Source organism: Chiloscyllium plagiosum, unplaced genomic scaffold (assembly GCF_037043375.1).
Source record: "Chiloscyllium plagiosum isolate Xiang-an unplaced genomic scaffold, Cpla_swu_hap1 HiC_scaffold_7, whole genome shotgun sequence".
Classification (NCBI taxonomy): Eukaryota; Metazoa; Chordata; class Chondrichthyes; order Orectolobiformes; family Hemiscylliidae; genus Chiloscyllium; species Chiloscyllium plagiosum.
Window position 1 is genome coordinate 20424147 of NW_028270145.1, and position 26201 is coordinate 20450347.

Genomic DNA, 26201 nt, shown 5'->3' on the forward strand with positions numbered 1-26201 from the left:
TGGGAGCAATTGTTCCACAGAAAGGGCACAACAAACATGTGGAGAATGTTTATAGAGCAGTTATTGCGAGTGATGCACAAATTTGTTTCCCTGAGACAGGCAAGAAGGGGTAAGATTAAGGAGCCTTGAATAATGAGAACAGAGGAGCTTCTCATCAAGGGGAAGAAGGCAGCTTATGTAAGGTGGAGGAAACAAAGGTCTAGCACAGCTTTACAGGATTATAGGTTTGCTAGAAAGGAGCTCAGAAATGGACTGAGAAGAGCCAGGAAGGGGCATGAAAAAAGTTTGGCAGGAAGGATTAGGGAGAACCCAAAGGCATTTTACACTAAGTGAGGAATAAGAGAACCATCAGGGAGAAGGTACGGCCAGTCAGGGATAGCATAGGGAACTTGTGTGTGGTGTCTGAGCAGATAAGGGAAGCCCTAAATGAGTTTTTTGCTTCGGTTTTCACTAAGAAAATGGACCTTGTTGTGAATGAGAACTTTGAGGAGCAGGAAAACAGGCTTGAACAGATCAAGATTGATGAAGTTGATGTACTCGAAATTTTTTGCATACATTAAGATTGATAAGTGCCCACGGAAGTGAGAAAGGAGGTTGCTAAGCTGCTGGTGAAGATCTTTGCTTCTCACTCTCCACAGGAATCATACCAGATGACTAGAGGAAGGTAAATGTTGTTTACTTTTCAAGATGGAGAATAGGGAAATTCCTGGCAATTACAGACCAGTCAGTCTTAAATCTGTGGTCAGCAAGGTTTTGAAAAGAATTCTGAAGGATATATGGAAAAGCATAGCGTGAGTAAAGGCAGTCAGCACAGCTTAGTGAGAGGCAGGTCATGCTTCACAAATCTTATTGAGTCCTTTGAGGAGGTGATGAGACAGGTCGACAAAGGTCGAGCAGTGGATGTGATGGAAATGGACTTCAGCAAGGCATTTGATAAGTCCCCACAGTAGGCTCATTCATAAAGTCAAGAGGTATGTGATACAGGGAGATTTGGCTGTCTGGATTCAGAATTGATCGGCTGATAGAAGGCAGAGAGTGGCTATAGATGGAAAGTATTCTGCCTGGAGGTCAGTGGTGAGTGGTGTCCCACAAGGCTCTGTTCTTGGGCCTCTGCTCTTTGTAGTTTTTATAGATGACTTGGATGAGAAGGTTGACAGGTGGGTTAGTAAATTTGCTGATGACACAAAAGTTGGAAGTACTATTGATAGTATCGAGGGCTATTGTAAGCTGCAGAGCGACATAGACAGGATGTAGAGCTGGGCTGAGAAATGGCAGATGGAGTTCAACCTGGATAAATGTGAAGTGATGCATTTTGGAAGGTCAAACTTGAATGCTGAATATAGGATTAAAAATAGGATTCTTGGCAGTGTGGAGGAACACAGGGATCTGGATTGTGGGTAATCCAAGATGGAAGACTGGAAAAGTTTCTGGCTATAACTGCTGCTCCTTTTTTGAGGTATTTTAGGCGGTGGAGGTGATTTCCTAGAATTCCAGGAGCAGCAATTACTGTTTTCTATGCTGTTGCATTGTTTTGGAACTTTGAGAAAAAAAAGTCAAAACAACAGCAGTTTTAAAAGGGAGAGAAAGAGACAAAGGAAGCACATGGTGAGGTCAGTGCAGGAGAGAGAGAGAGAGAGAGAGAGAGAGAGAGAGAGAGAGAGAGACAACTGACAGAGCAGTGAACCTGCACAGTTATTGCCTTTGCTGTTTGAATTCATGTATCGCTGGACATAGAAGTGCATCTGGGAAAATTAACAAACAGTGAAATTCACAACTAATCTTGGAGAAACCTGTTTGGGAGAGGTCACAGCACAGAAACCAGAAACAGAGGTGAATATTTAAGTGTGGCCTTACAGTAAGTCTGCAGTAGTGGGTAGACGGGGTTCTTTCTTTATTATATTTTTTATTGAGATTTGTCTCTTGATTAAACTTAAAATATAAGCCATAACTATTAATTTAACCTGGAGCAGTGTCTTGTAGAGGAATAAGACTGTTCTATTTTCTGGGTCTGCAGATTGTGAAGGAGCAAAGCTGGCCTTTAGTAGAGTGATATGCTCTTCTTATCGGATGTGACAGTTTAGGGAGCGTTTACGGGTTGCCGAGGATCATATCTGCAATAAATACCGTTGGTTCCGAATCCTATCAGATCGAATGGATCGGTTGGAGAGACAGTTAGAGGCAATGAGGAATTTACAAGAGCAAGCGGATGTGATGGATGGCAGTTATAAGAAGGGGGAAAAGTCGCAGATACAATCACATAGATGATTTAACTCCAGGAAAGGCAAGTGAGGTAGGCAGTTGGTGCAGGAGTCTTCTGTGGCTATTCCCATTTCAAATAAGTATGCGGTTTTGGAAAAGGTAGGGGGTGACAGAGTCTCAGGGAAACGTGGTACGAACAGCCAAGTTTCTGGTACTGAGACTGGCTCTAATGCAACGAGGGGTACATCGGGTTCCAAGAGATCAATTGTGTTAGGGGACTCTCTAGTCCGAGCTAGAAACAGACGTTTCTGTGGCCAGCAGCAAAACTTCAGAATAATGTGTTGCTTCCTTGGTGCCAGGATCAAGGATGACTCAGAGAGGATGCAGTATGTTCTAAAGGGGGAGAGGGGCCAGCAGGAGGTCAATGTACACATTGGAACCAACGACATAGGAAGGGAAAAGGTTGAGATTCTGAAGGGAGATTACAGAGTTAGGCAGGAATTTGAAAAGGAGGTGGTAGAGAATAATAATATCTGAATTACTCCCGATGCTACGAGCTAGTGAGGGCAGGAATAGGAGAATTGAGCAGATGAATGCATGGCTGAGGAGCTGGTGTATGGGAGAAGGATTCACATTTGAGGATGATTGGAATCTCTTTTGGGGTAGAAGTGACCTGTACAACAAGGACGGATTGCACCTAAATTGGAAGGGGACTAATATACTGGCAGGGAGATTTGCTACAGCTGAACGGGAGGATTAAAACTAGTAAGATTGGGGGGAGGCACCCAGGGAGATAGTGAAAAAAGAGATCCATTTGAGAACAGAAGCGAGTCAAGCAGTCAGGGCAGGCAGGGACAAAGCAGAGAACAAGGTAGGACTGATAAATTAAACTGCATTTATTTCAAGAGGCCTAAGAGGGAAGGCAGATGAACTGAGGGCATGGTTAGGAACATGGGACTGGGACATCATAGCAATCACAGAAACATGGCTCAGGGATGGACAGGATAGCAGCTTAACATTCCAGGATACACATGCTACAGGAAGGACAGAAAGGGAGGCAAGAGAGGAGGGGGGGCATTTTTGATAAGGGATAGCATTACAATTTTACTGAGGGAGGATATTCCCGACAAAACATCCAGGGAGGTTATTTGGGTGGAACTGAGAAATGAGAAAGGGATGATCACCTTATTGGGATTGTATTATAGACCCTCTAATAGTCAGAGGGAAATTGAGAAACAAATTTGTAAGGAGATCTCAGTTATCTGTAAGAATAATAGGGTGGTTACGGTAGGGGATTATAACTTTGCAAACATAGACTGGGACTGCCATAGTGTTAAAGGTTTAGGTGGAGAGGAATTTAATTGTGCACAAGAACATTTAAGTGTGCACAAGGACTGATTAGGGATAGTCAACACGGCTTTGTGCGTGGGAAATCATGTCTCACAAACTTGATTGAGTTTTTTTTGAAGAAGTAACACAGAGGATTGATGAGGGCAGAGCGGTAGATGTGATCTATATGAACTTCAGTAAGGCGTTCGACAAGGTTCCCCATTGGGGACTGGCGAGCAAGGTTAGATCTCACGGAATACAGGGAGAACTAGCCATTTGGATACAGAACTGGCTCAAAGGTAGAAGACAGTGGGTGGTGGTGGAGGCCTGTGACCAGTGGAGTGATATAAGGATCGGTGCTGGGTCCACTTCTTTTCATCATTGATATAAATGATTTGGATGTGAACATAACAGGTATAGTTAGTAAGTTTGCAGATGACACCAAAATTGGAGGTGTAGTGGACAACAAAGAAGGTTACCTCAGATTACAACGGGATATTGATCAGACGGGCCAATGGGCTGAGAAGTGGCAGATGGAGTTTAATTTAGATAAATGTGAGGTGCTGCATTTTGGGAAAGCAAATCTTAGCAGGACTTATACACTTAATGGTAAGGTCCTAGGGAGTATTGCTGAACAAACAGACCTTGGAGTGCAGGTTCATAGCTCCTTGAAAGTGGAGTTGCAGGTAGATAGAATAGTGAAGGCGGCATTTGGTTTGCTTTCCTTTACTGATCAAAGTATTGAGTACAGGAGTTGGGAGGTCATGTTGCGGCTGTACAGGACATTGGTTATGCCACTGTTGGAATATTGCGTGTGATTCTGGTCTCCTTCCTATTGGAAAGATGTTGTGAAACTTGAAAGGATTCAGACAAGATTTACAAGAATGTTGTCAGGGTTGGAAGATTTGAGCTATGGGGAGAGGCTGAACAGGCTGGGGCTGCTTTCCCTGGAGCATCGGAGGCTGAGGGGTGACCTTATTGCGGTTTACAAAATCATGAGGGGCATGGATAGGATAAATAGACAAAGTCTTTTCCCTGGGGTGGGGGAGTCCAGAACTAGAGGGCAAAGGTTTAGGGTTAGAGGGGAAAGATATAAAAGAGACCTAAGGGGCAGCTTTTTCATGCAGAGGGTGATAAGTGTATGGAATGAGCTGCCAGATGAAGTGGTGTAGGCTAGTACAATTGCAACATTTAAAAGGCATTTTAATGGGTATATGAACAGGAAGGGTTTGGAGGGATAAGGTGATGGCAGGTGGTACTAGATTGGGTTGGGATATCTGATCAGCAGGGACGGTTTGGACCAAAAGGTCTGTTTCTGTGCTGTATGTCTCTATGACTCTATGACTGTAAATGCATAGATCCCTCAAAGCTGCCACCCAAGTGGATAGGATTATTAAGAAAGCATATGGTGTTTTGGATTTCTTTAAAAGGAGATCAAATTTAAGAGCCTCGAGGTTTTGCTGCAGACCTACAAGTCCCTGGTGAGACCACACCTGGAATATTGTGTCCAGTTCAGGTGGTTCTATAATCGGAAATATACAGAGGCTTTGGAGAGGGTGCAAAGAAGGTTTACCAGGATGCTGCCTGGACGGGAAGGCTTGTCTTACGAAGAGAGGTTGACTAAGTTCGGACTCCAGAGAGAAGAGAGGTGACCTGTTCAAGAGATACAAGATAATGAGAGGCATAGATACAGTCAATAGCCAGAGACTTTTCCTCAGGGCAGGATTGACTGGCACGTGTGGTCATAGTTTTAAAGGTGTTAGGAGGAAGATATCGAGGAGACTTCAGGAGGTAGGTTCTTTACACAGAGAGTTGTGAATGCATGGAATGGTGGTGGTGGAAACGGAGTCATTAGGGACATGTAAGCGACTACTTGACATGCAAATGGACAGCAGTGAATTGAGGGGTGCGTACGTAAGGAATAATCCTCAGCACAATATAATGGGCAGGAGGGCCTGTTCTGTGCTGTACTTTTCTACGTTCTATGTTCTAAACCTATTTGATAGTTATTTCTTTAAAGCAGTTTGCAAATTTAAATGTACTCCATCATAGTGAGGTCATTTTAGCAAAGACTTATTAAATTTACAATAATAGAATGGTTAAAACAACTTCACAACTTTACTGTCTAAAACTTCCAGGCTAAACACGTTAAATACGGCATTCAGTTCTGGGAATAACAGCATGACTTGCAAGCTCATTAACACAACCAATAATTGTCAGAAATGCTTCAGCGGAAATGATTTTTATAATAGTCATTCATGATATGTGGGTGTTGCTGGGAAAGACAGCATTCATTGCCCATCCCTAATGAGTTGGCATTATTGGAACTTAATTCCTTTGCAGAATGCCAAATACCACATTAAGTTGTTTTGTACTTTTCTGCACACATTCTTTTAACATCTGCAAAACATCTGCTAAAAATGTAATTGTATGTTGTACTGTAAACATATTAACATATTCCAATAACAAAAACAAAGTCATGCAACTTATAATTACCTTTCTCTCAGTTTTTTCCTGTTCTTTGGCTCTTTCCCTTTCCACTTCCTGATCTCTACTATGGTCTTTCAAATGCTCACGGTCCTTGTCTCGCTGTCGTTTTTCTCTCACTTTTTCTCTATTTCTTTCCCTTTCTTTGCTTCGTTCTTTGTCCTTTTCTCCATCTCCTCTAATCTTGTCTTTTTCCATTTTTTCTCCTTCTCGATTCTTGTCCTTTTCTACCTTTTCTCCATCCCCTCGATTCTTTTGGATTTCCTGATCTCTCTCTTTTGTTCTTGCTCGATCCTTTTCCTGATCCTTTACTTTTTCTCGTCTATCACCATCTTTGTGTCGGTCCCTTTCTTTGTCCATTGGTTTCCCTTGTTCCTTTTCTTTTCGATCTCCACCGATGTGCTTAATTGCATTCTCATCCCTTTCCTTCAAACAAAGATTGGAAAAAAAAGTTCATAAATGCAAAGGTGGTTGAAATATAATACATAGAAACCCAAAGATTAAAAGATTGTGGTTGTTTAGAAACTGCAGTTGTCCACAGGCTATTTTTTACTCAATTTGCAACTAACTTAATCAATACATAAAACTGTTTTAATGAAATCTTTAAATTTTCAACCAGAATGCAATACTCTACTTCAACGAGGAAAAGTTCCAGAACAAATCTCAAAGCAGGACACTTGGTCAATACCAAATATTACTGGTTTACTAAAATCCACACTCACAAAAACAGAGTTCACAATAAGTACCAAATTACTTGCTGAGAAGTTATACAGCCACCTTAGTAATTTCCTGTTTTTATCAACTATTCTTTCTCATTTCAGTCCACAGTTTTTGAACAGAAAAATAAAAATGGTCCTGACAAGAATTCATTAAATTTCACCACAGCTATTTAAAACTATTTAAAGTCGTAGATGACAAGGGGTTTGCTACCTTGGTAGTTACAGGCAAAATTCTGCTTTCTTTCTATGCAGTGAGAAAAAGAAACATGCAACACCTATAAGATGACACAACTGGAGGTAATGCAGGAAGAAAACAACATGAACATTACATCATCACATGGAACGCCCAGAAACAACAAAATAAAAGCTTTATGCAAATGGTACTGTTGAGAATCTGTTAATAAAGTTAATTTCTTATTTGCAAAATGCACAATAGGGTAATTAAAGACAGAAAATGCTGGAGAAACTCAACAGACCTATAAAGAGAGAAAGAGAATTAACATTTCAAGCACAATGTGACTCTTCTTCAGAATGAGAGCTTTCAATTTCTGAATAAGAGCCATATCAGACTCAAAAAATTTACTGTTTCTCTATGATGCTGTTAGACTTGCTGAGTTTCTCCAGCATTTTCAGTGTTTCTTCCAGATGTCCATAATCACGGTATTTTGCTTTTATACAACTTGCAGCATTGCAAACTGCAAAACATCAAATAGACAGTAGAATGATTTCAGTAGGTTAACAACTAGACAACAGATGTAACCCAACACAGAAACATGTGAAACAGTACATTTTGGAAAAGCACGATGAACTGAACTAGATCTTAAATGGCACAATATTTACAAGAATAGAGGTAAAAAGTTATTTGACCCAACCACCAGTCCCCAGTTCAGATAAATGGGGTGAGTTAGTGGCAAGAAGGGTATACAGTAGTAAATACGTTGGCCAAGTCCAAAAATTATAGATGATATGAAGGAGTGATCAACCAACATTGTGGAGGCCACATGTAACAAACACAGAAAAAATTGAAAGAGAAAAAGAAAGGAAGGTGGAAGATTGAGGTTTGATGGTGAAAACCTTTTCTAAAAATGTATTATTTCATGGGATGTGAACGGTGCTGACAACAGTCTCTAATTTTCCTTGAACAGAGTGGTTTGCTGAGCCATTTCAGAGAGCTATTAAGAGTCAAAACAGATTACTCTGTGTCTGAAGTCATATCTAGGCTAGTGGACTTCCCTCCCAAGTGGACATTGTTAAAATACAGTTACTTTCTAGTGTATAACAATGTCCACACTGCCAGTGAAAGCTTTATTTCCATTAATCACATTCCATAAAACTCAAAACCCATAATTACCTGTTCTCCCCATTTATGCAACAAAATCATACTAAATTAATCCTTAATTAATATATCTATCACTTGTTACCCATTCCAAAATGTCTCAGGCATTCTTTCAGGCCATATTAGACAACAACAGATATCTTTAAAAAATACAATTTAAAAAAACAAAATTATAACATACTATTTTCCTTTTTTCTTTGCATTTTGAAGCTCCAAGCATCCTTTACCAACAGTATACCTGTATCCAATAGTTTCTTTGAACTTGTGTCTTTCTTTGTAAAACAATCAAGTAGCTGACTGCTAAAATCAACCCATTTCAAGTTGAAAATTAAAGTAGTAATTAGAATTCTGCAAACTATTTCAAGCATTTAAATACAGGAAGGATATTAAGGGTATTGCTGGGTAATGGTAGTGCCTCTACCTTTAGCCTTGAAGGCCTGGGTTCAAGTCCTACCTGTTCCAGAAGTGTGCATCTGACAAGTTGATTCAAAATATCTATTGAAAGGATATCAAAAACGATGAAAAGTTTGCAGCAGAAACTCATTTGAACTGCACATGGTCAGGAAGGAGAGGTCACATTTGCAGTGTTATGCAGCCAAAGTAATTATACAATTTGAGTAATCTGACGGTAGCATAGAAATTTGGGGAAGAGGTAATTTTTTGGTTCATGGTTTGTAAGATGTTTTTTCCAGGAGGAAATGAAGCCCAGGATCAGGGGTCCAGCACAAAAGAAAGAGTGAACTACAGGAAAACTGCAAGTTCATTGAATAAAAACTGAAATAACTGCAGATGCTGTAAATCAGAAACAAAAACAGAGATTGTTGGAAAAGCTCAGCAGGTTTCGCAGCATCTGTGAAGAGAAATCAAAGTTAACATTTTGGGTCTGGTGACTCTTCCTTGAAACTGATGGTAGCTAGGAAAATGTTGTTTTTTATGCAGAAAGTAAGATGCAGAAAGGGGTACAGAGTAAACAATAGGAATTCATGGAATGTCTAAGAGATGGTTTTTTGGAGCAGCTTGTGGTACAGCCCATAGGAACACTTGGAGGTGCATTGTAAAATAGGGCTGAGTCAGCACAGCTTCATCAAGCAGTGGTCATGTCTGAAAAATCTGTCAGAATTCTTTGTGTAACTTACTCATTATGTCCTCAAAGTAGAGTCAGTGAATGTGATCCATTTGGATTTCCAGAAAGCCTTTAAAAGGTGCTATACAGGAAGCTCCTAAGTGAGAGCCCAAGGTATTAGGAACAAGGTACTAGCACAGATCGAGGATTTCCTGACTGACAGAAAACAGAATGGGGATAAGGGGCTCCTTTTCAGGATGGCAGCCAGTGAGTGGTGGAGTTCCGCAAGGGTTAATGTTGATACCACACCCATTCACATTATACATTAATAATCTAGACAAAGGAACTGAGGATACTATTGCTACGTTTGCAGGTGACAAAAGATAGGTGGAGGTCAGACAGTGATGAAAAAGCCGGAAGGCTACAGAAGGACTTGGATAGGCTATGAGGATGTGCAAAGAAGTGGCAAATGGAATATAAGGTGGAATAAGTGTGACGTTATGCACTTTGGTAGGAAGAACACAGCGGTAGACTACTTTCTAAATGGAGAAAGGCTTTGGAAATCTGAAGCACAAATGGTGTTAGGAAACCTAGTTCATGATTCAGGATTCTCTTAAGGTTAACATGCAGTTTCAGTTGGCAGTTCGGAAGGTAAAATGCAATGAATTTCAAGAGAGCTGGAATCCATGAGCAATGGATCCAGGAATGTACTGCTGAGGCTGTATAAGGCTCTGGTAAAACTGCATTTGGAATATTGTGAGCAGTTTTAGGCCCCGTAAGAAAGGATGTGCTTACTTTGGAAGGGATCTAGAGTAGATTCACAAGAATGATCCCAGAAATGAAGGACTTGTCATAAGAAGAGATGTTGAGGACTCAGGCTCTGTACTCAATGGAGTTTAGAAAGATGAGGGGGGATTTTGTTGAAACGTGCAGAATACTGAGAGGTCTAGATAGGGTGGACTTGGAGATGATGTTTCCACAAGGAGACAAGCCCTGAGGGCACAGCCTCATAGAGAAGAAACAAGACTTTAGAACTGAGATGAGGAGAAATTCCTTCAGCATGAGGGTGGTGAATCTGTGGAATGTATTGCTGCAGTGGGTTGTGGAGGCTCAGTTTCTTCTGGGGAGAAGGCAGGAGAATGGTGTTGAGAAACACATCAGCAATGATTGAATGACAGAGCAGACTCAATAGGCTAATAGGCCTAAATCTGCTCCTATATTCTATGGTCTTAATACAAAGGAAGAAACTGCTAATAATGAAGAATCTTTCCACTGATTACAGGATTGACAATATAGGATCAAGAATGGAATTAAGAATGTAAGACAAAGTTTTAAAAAACATTTTATCTCTGGAGTTTGTGGCTTTGAGATAGAAATTTTACATTGGAAAGGAAACTACGCAAGTATTTTGGCAATGATGCAATGCAAATAGGGAATAGGCACAGAAATAGCATTAAAGTGGATAGCTTCAGTGGACGAGAAGAGGTGAAAATGGGCGTGGTGGCCCAAATCATCTCCGGTGCACTAACCATGATTTTCAGTTTATATGCACTCTCAGTGTGGAAATCCCTTATTTTTACAAGATTCCTGACAGAAACATGAAGATGGGAAAAACTCCAATCCGTTACTTATATTCTTCTTTGTAAACCATTCTCCATATCCTCCAAGATATAATAAAATCCTTCATCTATCAAGCAGCATTGAAGACGTGATGAACGCTGAGTTGAGCGAAAAAACAAGTAATATGGTTGATTGGCAATATCCAGTGCGAGATTAAATAAAATTCATTATTTACAGAGAGCTATGAAGCAGGAGGCAAAAGCAAACTTAGGATATAAAAGTCAGTTTAAACATCAAGATGTTTTAAAAAAAGACAGAACTAGTAACACTTTGAACAATTCAGATAATGTGCATAAACAGACCCGCATTAAAAGGCATGGATTTTTGCTCTGTTTGAGGCCCATTGAAATCAAACTATCCCAAATCAATTTCACTTTTGGCTCAAATAAATAAGCTACACAAATAATCTCTTCTATAAAGTAGATATTAGGTGGAAGCAAAAATTTAATTAATGCTGTATACTGTCTATGGGTTATTGTGAAAAACTGCACATTCAACAGGTTACCTCTTGTTCTTTGTCCTTCTGCCTCTTTCGCTCATCATCTTTTTTTTCTCTGTTTTCTTTGCCCTGTGATTTGGAACTGGATAGTGCTTTTGATTTAAGATCTACCTTTTCACCAGCAAGGACCTTCCTCACAGATTCATCACTGGAAAACTGGAGATCAGAAAATTAAATGCATCAATATTTCTCTTAATTCTGCTTCACTATGCAAAACTAACTGCACAGATTAGATTAGATTACTTACAGTGTGAAACAGGCCCTTCGGCCCAACAAGTCCACACCGACCCTCCGAAGGGCAACCCACCCAGACCCATTCCCCTACGTTTACCCCTTCACCTAATACTATGGGCAATTCACCTAACCTGCACATTTTTGCACTGTGGGAGGAAACTGGAGTACCCGGAGGAAACCCACGCAGACACGGGGAGAATGTGCAAACTCCACACAGACAGTTGCCTGAGGCGGGAATTGAACCCGGGGTCTCTGGCGCTTGTGAGGCAGCAGTGCTAAATACTGTGCCACTGTGCCGCCCGCTAACGGCCAGTGATTTACTGTGAACAATATACTAAAAATTTACAAGCTTGGAGAGGAAACATTTCTTGATGGCAACGTGTTTACATTCCATTGGAAATGCATGTCCAATGTATTTTGCCAATGTGTTTTCTCTCCCCACCAAGGCAGTGGTACAGGCAAGGCCAAAGGTGTTGAACATAACTGGCATCTTGCTAAAGTATTATTTCACTACAAATTCCAAAAACAAATTGGAGCAGTTACATCAAATGTGACACTATTAATTCTTTAAGAAACCACCAAGATGTAGTAAGCAAATTGAGAACTAAATACGAATGCAGGAAATAATCAGCAGATCTAGCAACATCCATGGTGAGAAAAACCAACTTAATCACTTGGTCCACCATGTCCCATTTTTTTCACACAATCTTCCTCTTTTTGCCTCATTATTTGTGTTATCAATCTCGTTAGCACCTATCTCATAGAATCATAGGGCAAGAGAAGTACAAGTGTTCACTGCTGCCAGGACTTTGCAATGTTCACACCACAGGCACCAAATTTAAACGCCAACTCCAAAGTAATTCAGAATCTGCAAGTCAGGAACTGCAATTCACAGCTCAGTCCTCATAGAATTGCCTGAGAAAGGCTAGAGACCACATTTCATCCAAATGGATCTTGAGGTAATAGAAAGAAAGGCAGAGTGATTCCGTGCAGACTGGCAAAGGAGGTCATATTACTGCATGCATTATGTCCGCTTCACCTGCTCTCATGCACCTGACCTTTCCAGACTGAATCACAGAAATGTTACAATGTGGAAGGAGACCAGATGGCCCATTTTGCCTGCTCCGGCTCAAGAAATGAGCATCATTATCGCGCACCAATCTCTTGCTCTTTGCTTATAATCTTGCACACTATTTTTATTCAAATAATCATCCAATGCCCTCTTGAATGCCTCAATCAAATCTACCTCCACCATACTACCAGGCAGTGCATCCCATGCCCTATCTGCTTAGTGAAAAACATTCTCCTCACTTCACTTTAGTTTCTTTTCCAATCACTTTAAATCTATGCCCTCTTGTTTTTGCTCCTTTTAAGGGAACAGCTTCTCCTTACCAAATTCTATCTAGCATGCTTTATGAGTTTGAAAATCTCCTCTTGGCCACCTTCTCATCAAGAAGAGCACTCCCAATTTCAAACTATCCTAATGGATGAAGATCCTCATCTCTGCAACCATTCTTGTAAATCACTTTTGCACATTCTCCAACATGTTCACATTCTTTCTATAATATACACAATATTCCAGCTGAGATCTAACAAGTGTCTTTTACAAGTTCACATCACCACCTTGCTTTTGTACTCTCAATCCTTATTAATAAAGCTGAGGACACTATACGCTTTACTTCATGCTATCTCTACCTGTCCTGCCACCTTCAATGATCTGGGCACAATTACAGCTCCATCTGCTCTTGCCACCCCCTTGGAATTGTACCCCCATTTTATATTGTCTTTCAATATTCTTCCTCACAAAATGCTCATTTCACACTTCTCTGCACTGGAACTGCTCTGCGACTAATCTTGATTTTATCTTTCTGGAGTTCTACACTGTTCTCCTCACAGACACAGATAACCCTTCCCATCTTGCTGAGTACCTAAAATATGAGTGCATACCTATCCAATTTTTGGTTCTTTCACATACTCAGTTTGTTTCCTCCCAAAGATAATTTACCTTATTAAGGCAACATTTTGCAATAGTTTGCAAGAGTTCATTTGTTTTCTCAGGTTCATGACCAGCCACTACACGGGCAGGTTTCACAGACAAAGAATCACCAGAAACCATCATCACGACATCAATAGCCTTCTGCAGGAATGCGATTTTTGCATCCTTATCCTGACAAGAAAATAGAGGAAAATAAGTTAGCTAGCAATCCGAAATGATGATTTCTAATTTATATTATCTGTACCCTGCACATTAAAATAACTACTTTGCATTTATGTAGTGCCTTTTACAGCATGTAAAATTTCACACTAACAATTTTCACACAGCAACTAAAATAAATAAATCATTTTTTGATGGCATTAGTGAGAGATAAATGAAAGCTAGGATGCAAAGAAAACACACTTCTTTTCATATTGTGCTTTTCTTTTAGTGAGTCTTCTCAAACAAAGTGATTAAGCTCAATTTAATGTTTTGTGTAAAAGTATTCCTCCTATTAAGCATACTTCTTCATTACTGGACTGAAATATCAGCCTAAATTGTATGCTCAAATCTTTGTGCACAATCTATTCAAAGTCATGGTATCACTAAGTCAAGATTGCATTTAGGTTAAATTAGTAACTGTCTGGAAGCAAAAAATTCTCGAATATATGGAATTTTTAATTCAAAGCTTAACTTAAGGACCAAAACCAAACCTAAAGTCCAGGTTTAAAGAGAAAAAAGGAATCAAAATTGTACAACTTAAAGAGGGAACAAAAGAAGAAGAAACATTTTAAAATAAGTGTAATTTCAAGATCAATAATGTTAAAGAACAGAAAAGTGTACGAGTTAGGATATCAGAAGCTCTGAAGGAACAAAGGAGGAAAGATCAAAGGAACAATAACCACAAAGTGCAAGACAAAAGAACTGAAATTATGGGCTGTATTTTAGCCTTGGACATGGTATTAGCCATTACAATAACATAACAAAAATAGGAGGTACGCCCAGTGTTAGAGAAGGTTCTAGCTCTTTCAGTTCCCACAAAGTCAGAAGTGACACAACACCAGGTTATAGTCCAACATGTTTGTTTGAGATCGCAAGCTTTCAGAGCGCCTTCGCTTCATCAGGTGAAGCGTCAACTTCACCTGTTGAAGGAACAGCGCCCCAAAAGCTTGTGATTTCAAAAAACACTTGTTGGACTATAACTTGGCATAGTGTGACTCCTGATCTTGTCCATCCCAACCCAACACCAGCACCTCCACATCATCAGTTCCCACAGGCAAAGGAGGTTTGAGCCACTTTGGGAAACTGCTAGAAACAACAATGGAAATTAATTTTCCATTTTTGGAGTTAAATGTCCAAAGTAAATATTGTTTCCATTAAACTTTTCCAATACTGTCAGATGCTACTATAAATTAAAAATAACAACTATCTCACCATAAGTAAACAGATATACGGAGGAACCTCAATTATCCAAATAGTGGATTATCTTGAGGTCCTGATAGAAACATTACATCAAAGACGTAATTCCAACACTGATCGTGTCTTTTGTTTACAAAGATTAAAAACAAACCTGGCTTACTGAAATGCTGCCGAGAACAGTCCTGGACATCGATGGGAGTCCGGACACCATCTCCAAATGACTGACCTCCCGCCCTCTCTCTTTCCCTCCACCCTTTCCCTAGACTTCTACACAGACGTGTACCCTAAACCCCCCTTCCCCAGATAATCTCTCCAACATTGTCCCGTACAGGGCAAAGTTGGAGTAAAGGGGTGTGTATGTGTGTAATATATATACACGTGTGTGTGTGCGTTTGTGTGCGCGTGCACACGCGCGCTATTTGGAGACTCACCCCCAAAAGGCGGCAGCATCATCTGCAGTAGACTTGTTGCAGGTGGTCAGTCTGGCTGCCCCGGAGAGGGGGCGGAGGCGGATGGGAGGCGGGCGTGGACGGGTGGGCAGTGTTGTACAGGGTTGGGGGGATATGCGGGGGGGCGGGTGTTGAACAGGGTTAGGGGGAGGGCAGGGGGAGGGGTGGTGGTGGGCATGGGGCGGTGTTGGACGAGGTGGGGTCGGGCAGGGGGACAGAGTGGGATGGGATTTTGGGGCGGGTGGGAGCTATGTTGGACAGGGGGTTGGGAGGGCGGGTGAGGGGCAATGCTGGATGGGTTTGAGGGCAGATGGGGGCTGTGGGCTCATGCTCAGTGTACGGCTGCCTTGTCTCCTCAACAGGAAGCGGACCTAACAGAAAACTCCAAGCCCCAGAAAAAAGGCATTGAATCAATTAACTGAATAGTGCCCACCTATCTCATTTGGATAATCGAGGTTCCTTTGCACTTAAATGTAATAAAGTTGACCCTGTAACCAGTTGTTAGAACAGATGCAACCAATTTGTTTATTTAGTTATATTCTCGCTACATCTTGTTTGAAATCATTACACTGTTCCTATGTAATGAGATACCTAGTCTGGAATGATTAGCTCAGTTGACTAAACAGATGGTGTGCATTTCAAAATAATACCAAGAAGGTCGTGTTTAGTTCCCACTTTAGCCAAGGAATAATTTGAGGCCCACTGCCTCACTTTGTCCCATATTAAAATCACAATGCAAGCTTAAGTGAAATGACTTTCAAATCATAAATCATTTTTCCATGGAGAAAATGATCCTAGCTAATCTGATTATAACCAAAAATATACATTTCCATCTACTCTCAAAAACATTCATCCCCTTTCTTAACAAGAATCCATCCACCTTTGCCTTTAAAAATGTTCAAAGGCTCTGCTTCCACATTTTTAGAGAGTTTCCAAGAGTCACGACACTCTGAAAAAAGGACTTCACCTCATCTTCATCTTAAATGGTCCACCAATGATCAAACCCTTAGTTTTAGGTGAGAAACATCCTCTCCACATTTATCTTGTCATGACTCAGGAGGATCTTGTAAATTTCAATTAAGTCATGTCTTATTCTTCTAAATCACCAGATACAACATTCTCTGTCTCACCTTCCCTCACAGGACAACCTCTGCATTCCTGGTATTAGTCTGGCAAAATTTTTGTAAGCTGCTATTTATTCCAAAACAGGTTAGTTTCTTAAGACATGTGCTGGATTCTGTGGGACAGAGTATCGTTTGTTCATCACAGAACTGTTACAAATATATTCAGAATATCAGGACTAACCAACCTCCTCCTCCCTCTCACATTAAAAACTCATTTACGTATGGACAAGTAAACATACATTTGGATTCACATTCTCCTAACTGCATGCTACTTGTAGATAGATGTGTGTAGGCCATACAGCCCTTTGAGCGTCTTCCAAGATTCAAAATGCATCATCCGCCGTCACTTCCGCCACCTCCAAACAGACCCCAGCACCAAGGATATATTTCCCTCCCCTCCCCTATCAGCTTTCCGTAGAGACCACTCCCTCCGCGACTCCCTTGTCAGATCCACACCCCCCACCGACCCAACCTCCACTCCCGGCACCTTCCCTTGCAACCGCAGGAGGTGCAACACTTGCGCCCACACCTCCCCCCTCACTTCTCTCCAAGGCCCCAAAGGAAACTTCCATATCCGCCACAGATTCACCTGCACCTCCACCCACATCATCTACTGCATCCGCTGCAGCCGGTGTGGCCTCCTCTATATTGGGGAGACAGGCCGCCTACTTGCGGAGCGATTCAGAGAGCACCTCTGGGCCACCCGGACGAACCAACCCAACCACCCTGTAGCACAGCATTTCAACTCCCCCTCCCACTCCACCGAGGATATGCAGGTCATTGGACTCATCCACCGCCAAACCAAAACAACCCGACGGTCGGAGGAGGAGCGTCTTATCTTCCGACTGGGAACCCTCCAACCACAGGGGATGAACTTGGACTTCACCAGTTTCTTCATCCCCCCTCCCCCCACCTTGTCTCAGCCGAATCCCTCCAGCCCGGCACCGCCTTCCTGACCTGCAGTCTTCTTCTTGACCTCTCCGCCTCCATCCTACTCCGACCTATCACCCTCACCTTGACCTCTTTCCACCTATCACATTTCCAACGCCCCTCCTCCAAGTCCCTCCTCCCTACCTTTTATCTTCTCCTGCTGAACACTCTCTGCTCATTCCTGAAGAAGGGCCTGTGCCCGAAACGTCGAATCTCCTGTTCCCTGGATGCTGCCTGACCTGCTGTGCTGTTCCAGCAATAAAGTTTCAACTTTGATCTCCAGCATCTGCAGACCTCACTTTCTCCTCAAAATGATCATGACCATCCTACAACTCAATTCCATTTAGCTATCTGGCTCTATCTTCCTTGATAGCTCAAGGCAATAAAAATATACAGAATTGTATTATTTTGTTATTTTAACAGGCTAGTTTATGCCACTCATCAATTATTTTCAACTTAAGAAAATATAAAGCAAGTTAATTCTGCCTGTCCTCAAAGATTTAACCTCTATGCACAAGCATCATTATTATACATTGTTCCCCTGTCAAACCCAATATATTCTACTCCTTGTGGGAGGCCCAAATTGAACTCCAGATGAGATCGACAAACTGAAGCTGGACTGGAGACAAAGCCAACATTCCATTAGCTTTTCTGATTCATTCATGTACTTGTATACTTTGTGCATGGATTCCAAATTCCTTTTGTTTCTTCACAGTTCTTAACTTCTCAACATTTAGAAAATTTTATAATTTACTGTTCTTAGTTCCAAAGGAACTTAGCCATATCAAACCTCCACTCAATCGACCTTAAATGCCTTTGAAACATCCTGCTTTTACACCTCTCCTTATTCAGTGCCATCTATAAACATGGATATTCAACTCTTTATTACTTAAAAGTCATTAATAACACTGGTGAAAAGTTGTGTCCTTGGCATAGATTCTGAGGGAAACCACTTTCCCTCATCCTGCCAATTGCACATGTCCTTCATCCACACACTGTTTGCTAACTTCCAAACAATTTCTAAATAACTTTAAAGGGTCATTCATCTCCAATTCATTGTGCTCTAATTTTTCAAAACATTTTGTGTTTGGAATACAAATGAAGAGATCAAGTTTACAGTGTTATAGCCATGCCTCTTCCCACGCAGCTACCCACTGGGAAAGCAAGATTTGTGAATTCTCTCTCATCAATTATACTGCGCTAGGGACAGTCTAGGGTGTCATGGTAGTGATGCACTGCTGCCTCAAGGTCCCAGGGACTCGGATTTGATTCCAGTCTTAGGTGACTGTCTTGTGTGGAACTTGTACATTCTCCCCATGTCAGCATGGGTTTCCTCCAGGTGCTCCAGTTTCCTCCCACAGCCCAAAGATGTGCAGGTAGATGGATTGGCCTTGGTAACTGTGGGATTATGGGGATAGTGTGGGCGTGGGTGGGATGCTCTTTAGAGGATCGATGCAGACTTGATGGGCCAAATGGCCTCTTTCTACACTGTTGGGATTCTATCATGCTCTGATTTTTAAAAATGATTTCATCTAAACAGTCTAGCATATAAACTCTGTGCATGCAATCACTTTTCACTTACCTTGACATTGTCAGATTTCATCTCAAACTCTGTATACAGACCTTTCAAAAATCCAGTGGTTCTAATCACCTGAAAATAGAAAAGAACAGTAATCTGAACACATTTATTCAACTATCAATGGTTCATTCTCTGAAGGCACCAGCCCCTTTCCCTTTCAAAACTGCTGCCATTACTCCATCTTCAATAGTCACACTCTCAATTATTATAAACATGTTGTTCTAATGTATCATTTTGTAAAGAAAGTTAACCTGTTATGATCAGCACAAGGAGTCACACAAAATACCCAACCCCAAAGCCACACGACTTCTTTTGTGCCTTCAAATGCAGCCAACAGCAGATAGACAATTGGACTGTGTTACCTTAGCAGTAAATCACAAAAAGTCATTAAATAATTCAAGGTTTCCAGGACTGTCCATTTAACCCTCAGCAAATGCAAAGACTCAAAAGCTTCTTCTGCAGTGCTGAACATGAGAAGGTCATGACAAGAAATTCTGGCATAAATGACTTTGTTTTGTAGAAAAATATTCAGCAAAATTAACCATTGCAAGCATTTTGTCTGGTTGTGATAAAGTTGGCAAGAGACAGCCATTCTGAGGAGAATCATCTGGCCACTTTCGGACAGACTTTGCAAAAGTGCAAGTGTTTCTCAACATAGAGACAGGAAGAGGCATCCAGGACTGCTATTGTAGTTACTGCAATGAGGTCAGCAAGGTAGCCCTCATAGGATGAAAGAATTCTCTAACTGGGGTTGTTAATCTGGTGCAATCAGGAGGCCCTGGCTGACAGGCATGGACAGGAGTGTCAGACATCCTGTTGTCAGAGTTGGCTCCAAGGGAGCTTCATCAGTGTCAAGGATTCTCCATATGTAGATAAATGGTGGTTTGCTAATAGGAGTGGATAAATAACTTCTGTGGAGTTATTCTAATGGTGACCAAAGAAAAGCATGATCCTGTAGAAATTTGCTTACAACAGTCATTTTTGATTTGGGGCAAGCATTTCTGGCATGCTGTTATTTGGGAAGCTTGACTTGTTTGATCCTGCCATTGAAGACTGGATCCAGTATGTGGAAAGAATGCATTTGTTTCTCAGGCAAATGATAAAAGGCAGATGAAAGGCAACGTGTAATTATCCTGATAGCTTGTGGACCTGCAGCTTTTTCGGGTATGAGGAGCCTAACTTTCCCCGCGGCACCAGATACTAAAACCTTTCAACAGTTGACATATTTATTAAGGAATATTACAACTCCAAGCTGCCTCTAATTCTGAGACACTATTTCTTTTACTTGACAATTCAAGAACCTGGGGAATCCATATCAGAATTTCTGATTAGGGTAATGTGACTTCCAGAGGCATTTAACTTTGGTTTCACCCTTAATGAGATGCTGAGGGACTGTTTGGTATGCGGGATTAATGATGTAACCATGCAAAAGCACCTATTAGCTGAAGCCTAACTGAACTTCAGGCAGGCACTACAACTGGCTTTACTGTTTGAAAATACGGAGAATGAGTTGCAGGGTGTTCTGATGAAAGTGGAGATCCTCACCAGTCCGACTGAGCTTCGGGAACACCACTCGAGTGAAGGCAATTGCACAGCCTCACTTAGGACATTTCCTGAAAAGAGGGACTCTACGGCAACCCACAGCAAGAAGCCAAGCCTTGGCCAAACGGGTTAAAGTTTTCTTCAGAATCCAAGCCAGCAAGCCAGTTGCTGCTGGTACGTGGAATTGAGACAGCAAAGTCGTCCCACTGGACCTAAATTGAGTAAGAGTAGGCCAGTATCCTGAAGAGTGCACACCCTGGTAAGTCCACCTACATCTGGTTTACACAATTAAATTGCTTAGCCATTTCGAAATCAAAACCAATCAAAATAAACAACTGGTTCAAATGGAGGTCGAAACCAGCGCGGCCATTTCAGTGATTGCAGAACCAATCTTTAACAAAATTCACTCTGGACTCCAACCCTTAAGTTTGCACAAAACGTCAGCTAGACTGAGAACTTTTACCGAGGAACCTTTACAGAATAAGAGTACAACTTTGGTTTCAATCTCTTATAAGAAGTATCTGGTTCAGTTGCCACTGGTTCTAGTAAAAGGCTCAGGTCCAAGCTTGATGGGGCAAAATTGGTTGAGAAAGATTCACCTAGAATGACTCAACATTTTTCAATTAGAAAATGGCTGCCTGAGTGAAGTCCTAATTAAACACTCGGACCTTTTTCAGGCCATCTTGTATATTGACCAGAAAACAATTCCATGGTTCTGTAAGGTCTGCCCAGTGCCATTTACCTTCCAGGCAAAATTAGAGGCAGAAATCAGGAGGCTGGAAAGCAAATGATTAACCAAACCAGTACAGTTTGCAGAATGGGCAGCACTTGTCAGACCAACTGTGAAGCCAGAGGTCAAGATTCACATTTGTAGGGATTTTAAACAAACAGTAAACCACTTTTCACAGCCGGATAAATACCAATTCGTCACATACAGGATTTATATGTGAAGCTGGAAAGGAGGCTGTCCTTCACAAAGCTGGACATATAATACAATAATACCCATGGGGCTTTTAACAATTTACGAGACTGCCATTTGGGGTATCATCAGCCTGCAAACTTTTTCAGCAGATGACAGAGAAAATTTTACAAAGTCTACCCCAGGTTCTCATTTATCTATATGACATGCTAAAAACAGGGAAGACCAATAATAAGCATTTGAAGAACTTGGACACAGTCCTTGGATGTTTCTCCCAGGCAAGTGTATATGTGAGGTAGGAAAAATGTGTGTTCCAGGCACCCTAAGTGACCCACTTGAGCTACAGAGTCAATAAGATCAGGTTACACCCGTTGGGGTGATCAAAGGTGTCCCAGCTCCCATGTCTGTACCAGAGCTTAAGTCTTTCCTTGCGTTGGTAAATTATGATGGAATTATACATAACCTGGCCTCTGTCCTGGCACCTTTGCATCCACTCTTAAAAAGGGGTCCTCCCGGAAATGGTTACGTAGCCAAGCCATTGCTTTCAGGGAAGTGAAGAATCATCCCAGCTCATCAATATTTCCAACTGTTCTGGAACCCTTGTGTTCTTCCTCTCCATCATGCATTGAAGTTACCGCTGAATCTGATATGGACACAGCAGATGTCGCCACCTCAAAACCTTTGCCACCTGAAGTGGAGAATGAATTTCTTCTGAGATGCTCCAGGCAGAAGAGATAAGCTACTATGTGTTACATGCCACACATATCAAAGGCAAAGTTGGAAGAACCCGAACCAGTGTTAAAATGCCCAGGAGGAGCTACAAAAATAAAGAATCAGCCTATGTCCTCGGACTCAGAGGGGAGGAATGTAGTGATTGTAATGAGATCAGCCTGGTGGACATCATAGGAGTTCCCTGATTGGTGCCGTTAATCTGGTCCAATCAGGGAGGTCTGGCTAACAGATAAGCATGGGAGTTGTTTTTTTCTTTTTTGTTTATTGAGATTGTTTGTTTGTTTTCTGGCTTTTCTTTTCTTTTTTGCTAACTTGAAGCTGTGTTCATCTGCACAGGTAGTTTATACTATCACTGCTGCAAAAAAGAAAAAGGAAGAAAAAATAAGCATGGGAGTGTCCGACATCCTGTTCACTCAGAGCTGGCTCAGAGGGAGCTGGATCATGTCAAGGACTCTCCACGTGTAAATAAAGGGTGAATTGGTGATGGGATATCTGCCTCTGTGGAGTTATTTCAGCTATACTGAACAAGGCTATCAAAAGCCACAGTCTGCAGTGCTGTAAAAGTGAAACAAAAGGAGGTTTTACTCACTGTCATGACCTGTCTTGCTCAATCCCTCTGTAAGAGAGCAACTTCCAACTTTTCAACTACACAGGCCATTGAATCTGACTTCACATTTTCAACTCTTCTCTTTGGAAAAAGAATCCTCAAACAAGCCAAGCCTGCAAAGTTAGCAAAAAGTGACCTCCTTTTCACTTGCAAATATAACTTTTATCTGTACTAACTTCAAATTGTTGTATCTGCATGCTGATTTATAATGTTGTCACTTTTTACTTGAGTAGTTTTCAATAAAGGTTAAAAAATTAATAAATTAAATTTCATATTGATTAACATGTAAAGCTGTGCTGCTGAGTATTTTTTAAATTCTCAAAAACTGCAAAAGGACTACATATAAGCTTATAGAAATTTTAGTTCACAGGCCACACAGAGAACGCGCTAAGTATGTATATGGTTATGATACAACCCTTTAATTCACCAAACATCCCTCATCAAAAATCTCCCAAGGTCCTTCAATGTGTTGTCACCTCCCAGTAGTATACCTTCGTCTTGAAAATCCAGGTTCAAATCCTTCAGAAACAAGACCAAACCAAAATCATGAGCGACATCCAATAATGCTCTGTATCCTTTGTTCACCTCTCAACATGCCGCCCATAGGATTATTTTCCTATAATACTCCTCCAGTGCTTAGTTTGATGGACTGCCCTCAGTTAGATTATTTCACTCCTAAATTCAAAAGATAGCTCAAACACTTCAGTCATTTTAGCCTGATTGGCACAGCATCCACTATCATAAACGTTTACTCCTTCTGCCATGGTCACACAGCAGCATTGTGTATCACCTACAGGACGGACTGCAGCAACTCACTAACACTCCATCAATAGCACTGTCCATTGCCATTTCTTCTACAACTTAGAAGCACAAATGTAATGGATACATGGAAACACTATCACCTGTAAATTCCTCTCCAAGCTACACACTATTCTGTCTTGGAGCTATATTACCATTCCTTTACTGTAGTTGGGTCAAGTCCTCGGACTCTCTTCCTACCAGCACTTGGGTGTACCCATGGAAGGCAGCAATACAAAGTAGCTGCCTATCACTTTCTCAAGAGCAACAAACACTGCTCACGCTGGCACTGCCCACATCCCATGAATAAATAAATTACCACTTTTATGCTTTTAATTCAATTATTATCTGAAGATCTATTCTTCTTCTCTTTTTTTATCTATCCACTTCTCTTCGTAACATCATCAACAAAGGATCATAGCTTCGCCCTGTATGCCAACAATTATTGTAGCCCAGCTGTCAGTCTCAGTTTCTCAACTCCGTGTGAATGCTTACAAAAGATTCAACATGCTCCAGCTCAAAAACAAAACCATAAACCATCTTTTATCCTTTATCAGTTCCATTCCATCCTGCTCTTTCACTATTAACTTTTTAAAAACCTTCTCAAAACCTATTCTGTCAGGCCAAGCCTTTTGTTGTCCCTCTGGATCCACTCTTAATTTCATGCATTTTTCTCTGACAGATCTTGAGATGTATTTTATGTCACTCTTTTAATACAAATCAAAGTTAAGATTCTTCTGCAAATGGAGAATTACTTTATCCAGACTATAAAGTAAAATATCCATTTACAATGATTTAAAAAAGCCTAAAACCGTTCAGTAATTCGCCATCCTCTGCAAAAGATAAATGAATAAATAACGTAAGCTGAAGGAGAAACATTCACAGATTTCCAAATGACTGAAAAGAATCTTCTGAGAATTTGAAATTGGACTTCTCACTTACTATGTCCCAAATTTTCAATTCAGATCTCTTGAGACATGCAAACTGCATTTGTTCAGGAAGCCTTTCAATGTAGTTCAGAACCAGCACTGGAGGCCAAACCATACTCCCTTTATACAGCATAAGTTAAAGGTACAAAGTTTCTTTGACTAGGAGAGAAGGTAAGATTGTCAAGTAAGATTCTGGGTAATCCAAAATGGAGGACAGGAAATATTTTGGCTCCAAGAGGCTGCTCCTTTTTTTGAGGTATTTTAGGTAATGGAAGTGACATCCTTGAAATCCAGGATCAGCAATGACTATTTTATATGTTGTCACATTGTTTTGGAACTTTGGATTAAAAAAAAAGTCAAAAGAACAGCACTTTTAAAAGGGAGAGCTACAGACAAAGGCAGCAACTGGTGAGGTCAGCGCAGGACAGAGAGAGACAGAGAGTGTCATAATTGTCGTAAACCCTTCTGCTTAATTTAAGCCAGCAACACAGAACAGGTTTATCCTGTGCCATCATCTGCGAAACTTCGAGAAGCCAAGAATTATTTAAAGTAAAAATTAACAACTTTATTTCTTAAAGTATAACAGAGAATAATTAACTAACAACTATTTACAACTCCTCCTTCTAACATATCTTTTACTCTCCCCTTTACAATACTGGTCCGATAAAAATCCTGATTAAGATTTACAAAATAAAACTTCTTATCTCAAAACCAGGCAGCTTTCAGTTCTTCTCTGTATTCTTTTCTTCTTCTTGGGGATTCTGCTTCACAGGTTATTGATCACTAAAAGTATCTTGAAGAGAGCTATTTTTCAGGCAGTCTCTACATACTGATGGTGTGGCAGTTCTCCTCTCAACTGTTCGATTTTCCCTCGTCTCATACCCCTAAAGCATCAGATTGTGTCACTGGCTTTTAAGCTTGTCAATTTACTAAATTCAAACTTGATTGGAATTTGATATTTTTCAGGGTACAATTTAAACTGATTGGCCGAATTCAAATTTGCTTTTGTCTCCAGGCAATCAGCTAATCGAGTTGTTCGACCAAATGTTCCTTTTTTTTCAAAACACTTGATGCTGTCAGGTAGTTCTACTAGCTTTTAACTTCCTTACAGGTACAGTACACCTACATTTTCATAACAGTTAAAATATGCACAAACTTGAAAACATTGGTTTCCATATGTTAAAACTGAACCTACAGATGAAACAATAAGTATATTTGATTTATATCAAATCCTTTGAGCATTACTGGAAGCTTTTCCATACTTGGTATCAAATGCCTGGTTACATCAATTGAAACAAACCGAGTTCAAATATAACTCATGTAAATACAGTATTGGATCAAACAGATAATTTAATATTCTGTAATGCATCTTTTAAATAAGTGGATTTGAAAATAGTATTAAAAACACACTCCACAGGTTCAGAGCAGACTAAAACAAATAAAAGCTCAAAAACTACTGGCTTTTTAATTAAATCAAATTTTCAACGTATACTTTTCACTAATTCCATACAACCCCAAACAATATCATCCAAAATTATTGATCCTGATTTTGTGTGGATAATAATGTTGAGACTAACAAGGGAGACTAACAAATCACAAACGAGGGAGTTGGATATTTAGGCTTGAGATCAGGAAATTTTTCTTCACTCAAATGATTTTAGGTCTATGCTCCAAGATATTTGTATTTTCATTATTCATTCATGGGATTGTTG

The 26201-nt window shown here is 40.7% G+C and overlaps 1 protein-coding gene across 3 annotated transcripts in view; it reads right to left on the reverse strand.

The window, feature by feature from the left end:
* The window catches only part of ift54 (intraflagellar transport 54), a 174724-nt gene that overhangs the window by 114523 nt on the left and 34000 nt on the right, over positions 1-26201 (reverse strand). For all 3 annotated transcript variants that reach the window (XM_043693120.2, XM_043693118.2, XM_043693119.2), the window contains exons 2-5: positions 18966-19034; positions 13492-13653; positions 11259-11408; positions 6025-6441 (exon numbers count right to left, since the gene is read on the reverse strand). In XM_043693120.2, the coding sequence (XP_043549055.1) occupies positions 6025-6441; positions 11259-11408; positions 13492-13653; positions 18966-19034 (798 nt within the window). The remainder of the gene's footprint in view (positions 1-6024; positions 6442-11258; positions 11409-13491; positions 13654-18965; positions 19035-26201) is intronic.